Here is a 15,008-nt window from a genome sequence, read left to right on the forward strand (position 1 = left end):
CTCTCTTATTTGTTTCCTTACTCGTTTCCTCTCTGCTCTGTGTAAACACAGCCTGCAGTTCAGCCGAATAATACCTGAATTGTTGTCACTAATGGCTTTACGATTGCGTTGAGAAGTGCAGAATTTTTTGTTTTGTACAGAATCTAGTTTGTGCAAATTGTTTATTTTTGGGGTAATTTTAAACGAGACACGAAAATATTGTAGTTTTAAGCTGATTTTTGGTAAAATGGAACCAAATATTGCACATGTTTTAGCAGTTTCTGGTTCTGATAATGCTACACATTTATCGATTTAGTAATTTTTGGGGTTTTGAGGGTTGAATAACTTTAAGAAACAGGTGTTATTCAACTAATCTCCTTTTGTATAACAAGAGATGAAAGTTCTCACGTGTTAAATGTCTCAACACAAGCAGCCAGACAAGAGCTAAGCCAAATATAATGCCGTGAAACATCTAAGTCAGAAAGTTTTCAAATCAAAAAACTGGTTAACAGGATTCCAAATCTGAGCAGAATTTTCTGTTTTCTGGTATTTAAACAACATTCCTCAGTCAGCTCTTAAAGAAGTTTGATACCCTACGTGTATCGCGTTCTTTCATTTAAACGCTGCAGGATGACGGGTATCCGGTGATTTCCTGACAAAGTGAGCACTTGATTTTTTGGGGGGAAACAGTTTGGCAGGTTTCATGCCACGTTCTACCCATCATGCATCAGGATCGTGTCATGCACACGAACACACAACGTGACCCTACAGTCGTGTTTCGGGGAAAAACCTCCACGTTACGTTCTGCAGAATCTCTCACAAGCTCCAACACGTTTTTGGTGCACTTTAGTTTTTCTGCTCACATGTGTAAACAGAATAAGTTGTGCCGTGACCTTTTCAAAGAAATGAATTGTGCTATTGAACACGCAGCAAAGGATCTAGTGTGAAAGCTTAAAGAGTGTCTTGTTTTTGCTCTCTGGACTGGAGATGATGCTCATTATCAGCGTGTTTGACTTTTACTGTCTGTAAAAAGTTTATTCTTCTCTCCTTGTGATCCAGATGACTCATTTTAGTTCCTTTTTTTTTTATTTTTTTAAGTCGTCCATTTGTACAACCAACCAAACAAACCAAACCGAAAAACCCCAAACCTTAAAATGTCCGGAGGAGGAAAAGGGGCGTCGGCACCGTTTTCCCAAACAAACCTTGTGTGTTTGTGTCTGGGAGTTAATTTTGGATCAGTTCGGTCGTCCTGCATCAGCGTCTGCGGCTGAACGTCTCTGTTCTGACTGACCGTCGCTGTGTTTGTCTTCGTTCCCTCTCCGCAGGACAACATGCCTCAGACTCCACCGTTCACGGGGCAGCTGAACACCAGCAGCTACAACAAGAACCTGTACCAGAGCAAGGACGAGGGCTACCCCGGCCTCTACTACCATGACAACAACCTGGCGTCCGGCTCCCTGGAGGCCCTCATCCACCACCTGGTCCCGACCGTGGACTACTATCCAGACGTGAGTGTTGTTTTTATCACGTTTTGTTCCTCTGTGGTTTCTTTCTCTTTTGCAGTTTTCATCAAAGTTTCTTTCTTCTTGTTCTGTCTGAGGAGCTCTGCGGCGCTGAGATGCCGCTCGGCGCCAAAGTCTCTTTCATTTACTTTTTCTATCTTTTGATTTTTCATCATGCATCTGTTTCTATTCCAAACATCAGGGACTGAAAGCTTTCTCTCCACCTCTTTGCTATTTTCTGTGTATATTCTGTTTTATCAAGTGCAATTCCCTTTAGAGAGTCCTGATTTCATAAGCTTTGGAAGTCTGTTTTCAAACTGTAACGATCAGTTAGTAAATCACGATTTTCCTTTAATGCTAAACTTGTTTTTTTTTTTGTCTCCGCAGAGAACGTACATCTTCACCTTCCTGCTCAGTTCTCGTCTCTTCATCCACCCGTATGAACTCATGTCCAAAGTGTGTCACCTGTGCATGGAGCAGCAGCGACTTGGCGATCCGCAAGCTGACAAGGTGGGTTGAGTGGGAAAAATAAATCCACTTTCAGGTTTCAAATCGGCTCCTTTTAACCCTCTGAACTCTGAGCAGTTTGTGGGTGTTTTGTGCTCACTGTGGATTCTTTTAACTGCAATATAAAGTGATGTACCTCAATGAAAACAGAACAACCATGACTAGAAGTTGAGAGAACTCAAAAAATATCTTTTGTGCAGTATTACATGGTTATAATGCCAAAAATCCTCCAAAAAGGAGAAAAAAAAAAGTTGAATTTCTGCTATTATTTATTTTATAAATATTGAAAAAAAACCTGGAATCAGCCTGGACCACAATTTTCCAAAAACCTCAAGTTGTTGCCAGCATTGAAAATAAAAATGGTGGCTCTATAATATTATGATATTTTACTACCGACTTTTTACATTTGTTTTCATACTTTCCTCCCATCTGCTCTGTGTAAACACAGCCTGCAGTTCAACCGAAAAAGTCCCTGAATTTTTGTCACATGACTGTTGGTCACAGCTGAGTCAGATGTGTCTTCACGGTTGCACAGATGAGCACAGAATTTTTAGTTTTTTACAGAATCTACTTACTTTGTATCGTTTATTTGTGGGGAATTTTTAAATAAGAATACAGTGGGTTTTGCTGAAATATCCCAACAGGTTACAGATGAGTAGTTTGAGGACAATCAGGAAGTGAAAAGTCTAGTGATGCCGTCTATTTTGATCATTCCCAGCTTTAATAAATGATGTAATATTAAAAAAATAATCATACTTTGGTGGTTCAGAGGGCTCAGAAATTGCATGAATGAGACACTTGAACTTTGTCCACCCTTTTTGAGAACTGTTTACTCACTTCTTTTTCAATTTTATTTTCAGATGAGAGTCAGGAAAATTGCCCCCAAGATCCTCCAGCTGCTGACGGAGTGGACGGAAACCTTCCCGTACGACTTCAGGGATGAGAGGATGATGCGCAGCCTGAAGGAGCTCACCCACCGGCTCTCCAGCGGAGACGAGGTCAGCCCACGCCTTTTTTTTTTTCCCCCCCCCCTATTTTTTAATTCCATCCTTTCACTCATCGTAACCTACAACAACAAAGGTCGTACTGATTAGATAGCATGTTTAGTTTAGGTGTTATCGCCCCCCCAGTTGTGCAGCAAAGCCACAGGCGCAGGCAGATTTTGTGCAGATAGCGGCGCAGGGAGGTGGAGTCGGGTGTCTCTGGCAACAAAGCGCTTTTTGAGGCCGGCTGGGTGGAGAGAAAAGCGCCTTTGTTCGCCGGCTAGGTGGGTTTTTTGTCATCCCTGGTGCGCTCCTTCCTCAGCAGCATTTAGATTGTTTCCACGGCGGCAGAGCTGATCGTCAGCGGCTTAGTGCGCCCATGGCTTCTGCTGCAAAAGTCTTTTTTTAGTGGCGTGCAACTGTTTCTGTTGTCTTTGGTGCCTCCACTTGTAGACTTTTAGATACATAAACTTTGGCAAACAATGACTCATTGCTGCGGGAAACGGTTACATAAGTTAACGAGAAAGTGCCAAGTTAATAGTGAAATTACCTGCGTGAATAGTTGTGGGAGCCGGATGAGTCAGATATGAGGGAGGCATCAGGCGTCGCTGCTCGGCAGGAAGGAGCGTTTTCTCCAGCTGCAGTGAGATGCAAATCCAGATCCTTTTTGCTGTTTTTGTGACAGTTTTTCGACAGATTTCTCCTTCAAAGAATCCCACCTGGTTAAAAAACACTTGAAAAAGCATCATCTCAGCTGGGGTGCTTCTGTTTAGGGAGTTTTCGCGAGCGGTTTCCATCTTTACCCACCAGAATTGAGCGTTTCAGTCTTTATATCAAATATTCTCACCCCTTTATATCACCAGTTGCAGCTTTTCTGCTTTAGTTTGGGCAAATAATTTGGTTAGTTATCATCAGTTAGGGTCTTTTTGGTGCATTTTCTGGTTGCTTCCTGGTTGTTTTGTTGGAGAAAAGTTGCGTCTCCATGTCAAATATGTGTGTTTTGGAGGTGGGTGGCTGCTGACGAGGACAAAACAGTGTTAAAAGACTCAAACCTCCATCTGTCCTGGCAGAAACTATCCCTCCTTCACTGCTCAAGACAAGAAAAACACAACCCACACACGCCCACATCCGTCTTCACGTGACTCATCAATAGCACAAGCAGGAGTATTGATCCTGATTTCATCTACGGATCAATACCCTCCCACATGACACTCGGGCACGTTTACGGCTCCCTCCTTCGTGTCGTTGACGCTCACAGTGTCGGCGGCGCGCAGACATCTTTTGATTTCACAGTAGATTGGCTGCAGCTGACATTAAAAAAAAACATTTCTGATAGTTGAAATTGATTCTGGCCTCGAGGAAACAGAAAGTACATTTAGCACAAGGTTCCCTGGTGCTTTCCCGTGAGGTAATATCGTGCTCGGTACATTTAACCTGCCGCTGTTGGGTAATAATGGAAGCTTCTGTTTCCTTTTTGTCAACTTGTTTTTACAGTATGTGATTGTTGTTCAGGTTTATTTCCGTGAAGCTGCAGATGGAGTAAAAAGCTTCATGAAGGGCCTTAAGGAGGTCATTAGATAAATTAATGTGGTATTGATTTGATTATTTTGATAATCAGTTTGAGGAGAAAAAAGGTCAAAATATCTGATTGCAGCATCTTAAATTTGAATATTTTACTCCTTTATAAGAGTAAACTGAATCTTATTGGGTTGTGAACAGACTTCTCTTTGAGAAACAGTGATTATTTCACCATTTCCTGGCGTTTTATGGACCATATAAGCAAAGTATTGTATCATTACTTGCAGCCCCTAATGTCACCCTGCCTTTGTTTTTCCATTTCTTTATTATCTAAGCCACTTACTGGAGGTGAAAAGTGAAAATAAAAGCACAGAGATAGTCATTTATCAGCCCTTATTATGAAATCTACGTGCAAGAGTGGACATGTCCAAGTGTGGGAGTGAAAGTTGTTCCGATAAGCAGATTGTGAAATAATTCCGACTTTTACTTTTGATTTCTCCTCAAAGTAAATCTTTTGCCAACAGCAATACGTCTGGTTTGTAAAATGATATGATGGATTCTTAACAGAAACACAGGTTTTTTTTTACCTTAAACTCATGAACTGTTCTTGATCATTCGCTTGCAAAACCTGTCTGAACAGAACTCTTGACATATGACCAGCAGAACAAAGGCCTTTCAGTGAAAACAGGTTACAGACTCCAGCTATATGGACCGGGCTGACATCTGGACGCCCTGCAGAGGAGCGGCGGCATCATGTGTGCTTGGTGTGACCTTTCATGTAAATCAGGGAAGCTCGAGTTCAACAACTGCCACAAGCAACTGTTGACAAAGCAAAGTTTGTTTGTCGGCGCGTCCGCAGATGAGAACCCGTGATAATCCGACCCGACTCGCTGCTCTGGGTGGTGCGGACGCCGTTTTCTGAGCAGAAATCCAGCTGCTTGAGTTCAAGGAAGCTGCTCTCGGACCACAGCGGGAGGTTTGAGCAGATCAAATTTACATGCATGTTCTTCAGAAACTGGAAAACAAACCCCGAGCGAGGTTTAGAGTAGCTGTGGATGCAGCTTCTTCCACCGCAGCGCTCTGCAAACGTCCAGAATAGCCGTCCTGAACATCTGGTCCGAGCCGAGCCAAGACCGCAGTCAGAGCTCTCCAGGACCTTGATCTGTGCAGCAGCACTGTCATTATGGATGTGGTTGGATATATGGGGAAGCAGAAACTCACCGCTCTGATCTTCATCTGACCTCGTTCAGCGCTGCGCACTCGTCGACTGGACTCAAACATGCAGTTCTGATTTTTCATTAAGTTTCTTTACGAGGAGTTTGGTTCGATTTTAATAGTTCCCACATTATTCGGTGCCTGGAAGACAGAACTTTGTTGTTTTTAATCTGCTTCTGTGGCAGGTGTTTCTGCAAAGAGTTGGACTCCCAGAACTAGACGATGTGTTTTTTTCAGGACCAATTATTAGTCATTAAGGAGGCCAATCGGTTCCAAACTTTGGAACTGGATACTTGCAGTAAAAACTCCAACACAAACTTCATTGAAATGTCTGTTTATTTATGTTTCATATATATTTAAACACAGGAGAACTTTTAATCCTGAGTGTTGATTGGCTATTACTTATAACATGTGACCAATCAGATCGAGCTGTGAGCGGGACAAAGTGGCGGCTGCAACAAAACCAAAAATCCTCATTTTTATGTTGAATAATTTGATTAGAAGTGGATTTAAAAGAAAACAAATGGTACAGATGGTCTGACATGACAGTCAGTTGACCCTTATCCACGAGTGATGTTCGTTGCGTAAACACAGAATATTTGCATAACTTGCACAAACCATGGGAGTGCTGACCAATTCATCAAAACATCACTGAAATCCCAATGTGGCCAGGGGCAATTTCCAAACCACTAGAGCTGCAAATTTTGGTAAAATTGCCACAATAAGCCATCTTAAACAAAACATTTTGGTTCTGCAGAGATGCTCCGGTCTATAAGTCACATTCTCCAGACATAACAAAAGGTGGCTGCTTGGTAAAGACTGCAGCAAAAAACATGGAAACAAAATGCAAAGCTGATCATTCTTACTAAGAGCTTAATTTTCTTCTTGTTGCACATCATGCAGCCAAAGTTTATGGCTGCAAAATGAATGTGGCAATGAAGAAAAGAATAGGATGGACTACAGCTCCATTGTTTATCAGCCTGGTTTTTAGCTGCATCCAACCTCCGCAACAGACAAATGAATAACAAAAACCATCAAAGAATGCAAGAAGATTGTAGAAAAAATTAAAACCAGACTTTAAAAATGGTATAAATCAACAATGTAAAGTAGTTTTGGACATCTAAAAAAGGCTTTCTGATAAATGGCAAAGAGGCGGGGTTGTGGTTTTTGTCTCCACAACTCTCAAAAAGACGTTTGCATTCAGAGACTTGTCAGGATTTAAAGTTGAATTGTAAGTTGCATAAGAACAAGTTATGCAACAGCGATAGGCTTGCAGAAAGCAGACAAGCCGATTCTGAAGACCTGTGAGTCGACCTGAACCAGCTAAATTGCTCGACCGGGTCACAGATTAATGCTAAACACTCGGGAGATCGCGGTCGAGAGGTGTTGCTGCCGCATCGTGACTTGGCGCCAGATTCCTAATCCGGCCCAGTGCACCTTTTTACTATCTGTTCATTAGTGCCGGTCGGCCGAGCAGCTAAAAACAGTTCGGCCCCTGCTCGGGTCAGGTGGCGCTCTGCGGGGAAACTGCTGCGCTCGGCCAAGAATAACAGGACCTCCGGTGATCCGATGGCACAAACCGAAGAAACTGAGCGGTCGTCTGCCACCTCCGGACCGGTGCCAGGCTCGGGCGGTGGCGTGGAACCCAGCGAGGCTCCCTCCATCCAAACGCCAATAGTTGCGATGAGCAAATGTGGCTCCCTCTGCTCAGAAATGTCAGGCATGCTGTTGTCTCCAAAGATCTGCGCCTATATTTATCCGACCCTGGCCCGTCCTCTGTTTGCGGCGGCGACAGAAGCTACGGCAGATGGTTGACTTTGAAGTGGCAACTGGAGCGATTTTCACTGGTGGCGAGTCGCGCTGTTGTCCGACTGTGCAGGAGCGCGGTCAAGATTCAGCCCAGCTTATACAGTGTTTGCACTGTTTGTACAGCGTCCGAATGAGGGTTGCATGTCGGCTAGATTCATTATTATTCATGCTGTTTGGATTTAACCCTTTACATCAAAAAAACGGTGTGTCACAACAATGTGGCTTTGTCAACACACCAGTTTGTGTTTGTAGAGTTTCTTACACTTTGCATCTCGGCTCTTGTTGAATCTTATATTGTTTTAAGTTTTCTCTTTTGGTTTTTTCTTGACTAAAAACTGGTTTATAGACATTTTTTTGACCCATCGATTCAGGGCCAATACAAAATTTTAGAAATCAAGGAGATTAATAACTGATATTTGCGGTAAAAATGAAAATCTGCTCGTCAAAATGTGAAAATCCAGTCGAAATTTGCTGAATTGCTGTTGTTTACTTATGTTTTACATATTTTATTTTATTTATTTTTTTAATATAGAGAACTTTTCAAGTGTTAATCAGCTGTTGCTCATGACCTCTAGCCAATCAGATCAATTGGTGGCGTCACTCAAGACAACAGATTGACGACTACAGTTTATAAATTGACTTATTTCGTCTGAAATTTGCTCGAAAATCCCAAACAAATACAGGTACTTGGAAAATTGCTGAATATTTGACCAAACATCACACGTTCTCATGTCTCTAAAGTGAAAACTATAATTATGATAATGAAGCAGCAGACTTAGAAACGAGTGCAACAGTTTTAAATTAACTTATTTCATCTGGAATCTGCTTAAAAACCAAAAGAAGAGACACTGATATTAGGGGAAAATGCTAAATATCATCATGCAAGCTATAGTTATGATAATAAGTTAATCTGTCACAAGGAAATACCAGAAATTTGTGTGAAAAATTACAATCTTTCTTTGTTTATCTCGACTCTCGTTCAACAAACCGTTTATGATTTGTCGCCTTGGGCTCTGGAAGCTTTTTGTGTTCGCATTTTGGCACATTTTTGACATTTTATTGACGAAGCTATCAATTGATTTTATTTGAAAAACCACAATCAATCATGAAAAATCTAATTAGCCGCATCCTTTAGCAGAATCGTTAACCGACTTTGTGCACTGGACTGGGGAAAAAGGGATCATTTAAATACGTTAATGTCTCTCTCTTTGTTGGTCTTCGTCCACTTGCTACATGAAACCATCATTTTTCTTTCTCACAATCACCTCTATCCAAAAGTACAATATCCAGAGAGCCACGATTGATTGGCTGAATGCGTATCATCACCCACAGGCATTAGTCACATCTTTGGGAGGAGAATTTTTAGAAAAAGTTCCAGCACCGCGATGGAAGTCTGCTCATTTTTCCCAACATCCTCCAGGCGAGGGTGTTCCTCCTCCACCCTGCTGAACCCAGTCCTGTTTGTAGAATCATATTCTGGAGGCTGAATTGGCAGCAGAAGGAGGAGAGATGTGGTGGTGAGGATTTTTTATTTATTTATTTTCTTCAGGCAGCTCATACTGGCGGTATGGACCGAAGCCACGAGCAGAATCCTCTCACAATAACACGGCCCACAAAATCAAACACACATGTACGTCTTGCCTCTATAGACCCTCTTATGCAACTTCCCTGCGCTAAAGTGTGTCAGTTATCTAAGCGTGGCCTGTTTTCAGGCTGAGCGAAGGTTCAAAACAGGCCGACCTCTCGACCCCTGAGGCTAAAAAGCCAAGAACCCCTTCTCTTTGACCCTCTTGAGCCTTTTAAATTCAGGAAGAGGCTTGTGTAACACTGAGCGTGAGCAGAAGGACAATTTTTTCCCGCAAAATAAATACTGACAACGTCGCTTTTTTTTTGAGGGCCGTCGTGTGGTTTGGGTTGAAAACTGGCATCGGTTTTCGCTGACATGTCGTAAACATGTGTGTTGTAAATTCCACTGAGGTCTGTATTGTTGTTATCGAGCTGGAGAACGTTGTGGTTGGAGATTGACCTGAAATACCTTCAGCTGAGCCTTTTTTAATTTTTTTTTTAATGTCAGATAACAAATGTGTCAGGTTTAATCAGAGGTTTATACAAGTTGCAAAAGGCGGATAGAATCTCTGGAATCTGCCGTAGAAGATGATTTTTTAATCCTCTGAAACCCAAAACTGGCAGATTGGTTTGGAAGGCAGGTTGTCTTTTAACAAAATGCCAAAATGACACCATTTATCAGAGTTAGAAACAATAAAAACAGAACCATTGAATTTTCAGGTTTGGCCACATTCATGCTCAATACCATACCGACACCAAATCTAATCGAAAAGTTGTATAACTGCGAAACAAAATCATAGCACATGTTGAAGACTTTGGGTTTATCTAGGGTCACTCAGTTAACCAAAGACAGTTTGTCATGTGGAAAGAACCTTCATTTTCTGGAGTCTAGTGGCTTTTCTGAACGTATACCTCAAGGGATTTGTTGGGTTTAGAAAGGATTGCAGAATGACGTATATCTTTCTTGTTCTAGTGTCTCTTTTTTTGTGTTCTTGCATACCTAATCTAATTGAAAAGTGGTGTAACTGCAAAACAAAGCCAAAGCACTTGTTAAAGAGTTGGGGTTTGTCCAGAGTCACTCAGTTAACCAAAGAGAGTTTTTCACATATAAAGAACCCTGGTTTTCTGGAGTTTAACAACCTTTTGGGACGTATACCTTGCGGGATATGTTGGGTTTGGAAAAGATCACTGAATGACATAAAACTTGAAAACAAGAACCTTTGTTGTTCTTGTTCTAATGTCTCTTGTGTCTTGTGCTTGTTGGTTACCAAGCCCATGGAAAAGTGATGCAACTGAAAAACAAAGCAATAGCACATGTTTAAGAGTTGGAGTTTATCCACAGTCACTTAGTTAACCAAAGAGTCTGTCATGTGAAAAGAACCTTCATTTTCTGGAGTTTAGTGGGCTGTCTGAACGTATACCTCAAGGGATATGTTGGGCTTAGAAAGGATCATGTTGAAGAGTTGGAGTTTATCTATGGTCACTTTGTAAACCAAAGAGAGTCTGTCATGCAAAAAGAACCCTGTTTTTCTGGAGCTTAGTGGCCTGTCTGAACGTATACCTCAAGGGAAATACTGGGTTTAGAAAGGATCGTAGAATGACGTAAAACTTGAGAGCATCTAGTGTCTCTTTCTTGTGCTTGTCAGGTACCAAACCAAATGGAAAAGTGGTGTAACTGAAAATCAAAGGCATAGCACATGTTAAAGAGTTTGAGTTTCAGGGTCACTCAGTTATCAAAGAAGGTTTACCATATGAAAAAGACCTTGATTTTTCTAGAGTGTCGCGACCTTTCGGGACATATATCTCAAGGGATATGTTGGGCTCAAAAAGAATCATAGAATGGCATACAATGTGAGATCTAACAAACCTTTTTCCTTCTCTTTCAGGTTTACAGGAAGGCGGTCGGTCAGATGAGCCAGGGCCTGATCAGGAGGCTGACGGTGCTCAGCCAATACGAGGAGGCGCTGGTCAAGATCAACGCCACGGCGGCCGAGAGGCTCACGGCTCTCAAGGCGAAACCTCAGGCGGCCATACAAAGAGACATGCTGTCCATCTGCAACGACCCCTTCACCGTCGCCCAGCAGCTCACACACATAGAGCTGGTGAGATGTTTTCTATTAATGTTTGTTGTTTTTATGTTGATCTATTGCTCTGCTGTCAAGGACGCTGCACATTGATCATCAGAAACCAAATGAATGAGCCAGAAGGCAAATTTTCATTCTGCATATCTTAAAAAAAAAACTCCATATAAATCATTTGTTTTGATGTGTCAAACCACATTAAGATTTAAATGTTACCCGGCAAGAAACAATCAGAATTCTTGCCAATGATCGACCAAAGGGAGTAAGAGCAGATCGATGCAACGTGTAACAGGGAGGTGGACCTGACATGTGTGATGGATGACAAATCGGTGTGGTGGTCGAGGCAAACCGAACACCTCGACTCCTCCCACGTCCGACCTACGGCGACATTGATTTTAAACAGCGGTGTTTGACCGCAGCTGTATATTCATGAACATGTCAGTTAACAAATGTGCCACTCTGGGAAAAAAAACAGGGTTTGATCAGGGGTTTGTATAAGATCCAAAAAGAGGGAAAAAAAATAATCAGGAATCTGCTGTAGAAGATGATTTATTATCTGTATGAACCCCAAAACTGGATGGCAAGTTTGAGAGTCGTATTATCTTTTACCAGTTGCCAAAAATACACAATCTATCAGAGCTAGTACTGTCAAAACTGAAAGAAGTAAGTGGGGATTGTCAACTTTTAGACAGTCTTTGAAGTAATCATGTGTGACGTATGGATCCACCTGGGAAATGAACCAAATCTCAGCTTCCAAGTCACATTATTCTACATGTCTAGTTTTAAAAATTTGCCTAAAATAAACTGCACACATTAACTAGATTTTGTTCAAAAGAAAAAAAAACCTGTGCTCCTCAGTGCAACCAGGAAGCCTTTGGAAACTTGGCTACAGCAAACTGTCACGTGACAAAAATTCTGGGACGTTTTGGCTGAACTGCAGGCGGTGTATATACAAGTGTGTAAAAAATGTAAATAGTTAAGTGTCTTTTTATTAAATAATGGATGTGGGCCGTTAGAAAAATGTTGCACTTGTTGACTTCAGGGTTTTTTTTGTGAAATAAATATCAACGTTTATTTGTTCTTTTTCATCGTGTTGAATCAATTAACAAGCAGGGTAAACCATCTGCATGAAAGAACTTTTATTTTTGCTTTTAATGAGATGGATTCAGTGAGGTAATTTATTTCTTCCTTTTCAGGAGAGACTGAGTTACATCGGACCTGAGGAATTCGTCCAGGCCTTCGTACAGAAAGACCCTCTGGACAACGATAAGGTAACGTCTGCATGCTTTTCTAAGAATACACCAAGCAGATAACATGCAGCAGTTATGCAATCTTTTTTTTTTTTTTTTTTGGCTCAAGTCCTGCGTGCAGACCTGATTCGTCTCGGTCTGCTGTGGGTCAGAAGCCAGACGGCCTACTTTCTCCTCCAGACGGATGTTGAGTTTACACTAAACAGTAACTCGGGTCAGAGCAAGGGCAGGTGATTTCCAGACGGGAGCCTCAGACCAAATATCCGCCGCACACCTCGCTAGCAATTTCCCCAAATCATCCCGGAGTCTGGATTAGATGGGCATGCATGCACCTCGTCTCCTAGCAACCGCTGTTTGATTCGGGCGGCGGGCTCCTCTTGTCTGGCGTTTCGGCTGCTAGGCAACAAACCCCCTTTTTATTTTTTTTATGGAAGCGAGGTGATGGAGGGGGTTAAGGCCGCCTTTGTGCCTCGGGCTAGCTCGACTCGTACCCCCAACGAGCCACTTGAAAACATGGGAGTAACTCGGAGATGTGGCGGGAATCACTACATGGGGGCGAGTGGCGTAAGGCCAGAGGAATGTGTGGAATTAGATCAAGAGGAGTCCGCACAAAGAGCCAGCATGCATAATGTGAATAACACGGGCCGCTATTGTGCTTATAGCAGCAGAGTGAAGCTGCACAGGTCCACTTAGCCCAGAGTTTATTTTTTATGCTCAGTGATGCATCGACTGAGAGGGAAAAAGAAAATCATCAGCTCTGTTTTTTTTTTTTTTTGCTGTTCGGCACTTTTTTTTTGCTTTGCAATTAAATGAAATGCTAATTGAAAGTCTGTTGTTGTTGCTGCAGAGCTGCTTCAGTGATCACAAGAAGGCCAGCAACCTGGAAGCGTACGTCGAATGGTTCAACAGACTGAGTTATCTGGTGGCGACAGAGATCTGTATGGTGAGTAATGAGAGGAGAGCCAAGGTTTAACTAAACCTCAGTGGAGGCAGAAGGATGCCAGGACTGCAAATACACATTGTTCAAGTCATTTAGGTGACAAAATGCCCCTTGCATGTTTCCAAAGCAACTCAAACATGGTCACTTTGGATGTGTTGTGCTTGATAGATGCCTTATACTGTTTAAATAACTCTTTTATTTGCTGCTAAAGGCTGATAAGAAAAAGTCCAAAATTGTGGATGCAATCATGCAGCGGTGAATAAAAAGTGACTGAATGAGTCCACAGTGTCCGTTTACATCGGTGTCAGATCTGAAAGGCATTTTATTAAAGTAATTTAAATAACAATAATTTTAAATACGTTAAAATGCCCCGTGCAAGTTTCCAAAGCAACTCAGATGTTTTTAGTTTGCAAACATTCTCGCATATGTTTGATATTTTGTTTGATAAATTCCTTTTTTATGTTTCATTAACTAGTTATTTTGCCACTACGGTTGATGAAAAGATTAAATAAAGTCCAAAATCACAGGTGCACTGGTGAATAAAATGTGGCTGAACAAGTCCACAGCGTCCAGAATCACCCAAACAAACATACTTTTGCAAAGAAAAGAAGAAAACAAACCTCTCCAAATGTACCATAATGTGCAGGCGAACTTTGATAATGATTTCCAGCAAACACATTTAGCAGCTAGCGCGGCCTAATGCAGTTTTTTAATGTTCTCCATTTTGCCAACAGCCTGTGAAGAAGAAGCACCGGGCTCGAGTCATCGAGTTCTTCATCGACGTGGCGCGAGAATGCTTCAACATCGGCAACTTTAACTCCCTCATGGCCATCATTTGTGAGTTCTTTTAGACTTTTGCTGCATTGTTACACAAAAACACGCCAGAAGTCTCAGTTTCTTATTATTGTGATGATTAAAAAGCCAGCGATTTGTAGGGAAACGGTTTAGGAAGTGATCTAAATGTCCATCGTCTCATTCTGCATGTTCCTGCAGAAAGCTTCGTCTTGTGGTCGTCGGTTAATCCGATCAGTTTGTTAAATGCAATTTGTTGTTTCCTGCAGCAGCGTAATCTTCCTCCCTGTGACTCGGTTCGTTTCCACCTTATGTAACTTTGTAATGACACAAGTGAAAGCTGGCAGCAGAGAGTTTGTGCAGATAATTGTCTGGATTGAAGTTGTTGTTTGGTTGGACTTAGTTTGTGGTTTTGTGGCGTTCTACTGCGACACTGTGCTGCTTACGTTGAGTCTTTTGGGTTGTAAATATTCCCCACAAAAGGTGCATCTTAGAGTCATTTTGTGACACCAGGTCTCTTTGCTTTTCCTGCTTCTCTGCGTTTCCCACAGCGCGACTAAAGAACAGGTGTAAACTGACGGAACACAATAATCAAAAGCCACCAGTTGCTGAACATGAGCTGCGTAAATGATCGGGTTTCCAGTCTCGCCTCTGCTGAACTGTGAGAGCGTTGTTTTCCGGTTATTTGAGGCCACCGCGAGCAGAGAAATTGATATTTTTTCTGCCTCTTCTGGATGATTTCTCTCTGTGTGGACTGGCTCAACCATCTGAACCTCGAAAAACCTGCCGACAGGTTTGAAAGACACGTTATTTGTAAAGAAAGACAATACCAAAATAACAGTTTATCATTCTTCAGCTTTCCTTAA

General features: G+C 42.0%; 1 protein-coding gene across 1 annotated transcript in view; it reads left to right on the forward strand.

Annotated features, from left to right (window-relative positions):
• The first annotated feature begins 1,308 nt into the window (after window positions 1-1,308).
• Window positions 1,309-15,008, forward strand: part of rasgef1ba (RasGEF domain family, member 1Ba) — a 29,861-nt gene continuing 16,161 nt past the window's right edge. The window contains exons 1-7 of the mRNA XM_008297274.1: window positions 1,309-1,487; window positions 1,869-1,991; window positions 2,849-2,986; window positions 10,966-11,181; window positions 12,357-12,431; window positions 13,258-13,353; window positions 14,085-14,187. Of these exons, the coding sequence (XP_008295496.1) occupies window positions 1,311-1,487; window positions 1,869-1,991; window positions 2,849-2,986; window positions 10,966-11,181; window positions 12,357-12,431; window positions 13,258-13,353; window positions 14,085-14,187 (928 nt within the window). The 5' untranslated portion in view covers window positions 1,309-1,310. The remainder of the gene's footprint in view (window positions 1,488-1,868; window positions 1,992-2,848; window positions 2,987-10,965; window positions 11,182-12,356; window positions 12,432-13,257; window positions 13,354-14,084; window positions 14,188-15,008) is intronic.

This window comes from Stegastes partitus, unplaced genomic scaffold (assembly GCF_000690725.1).
Source record: "Stegastes partitus isolate 25-593 unplaced genomic scaffold, Stegastes_partitus-1.0.2 Scaffold1205, whole genome shotgun sequence".
NCBI classification, from domain to species: Eukaryota; Metazoa; Chordata; class Actinopteri; family Pomacentridae; genus Stegastes; species Stegastes partitus.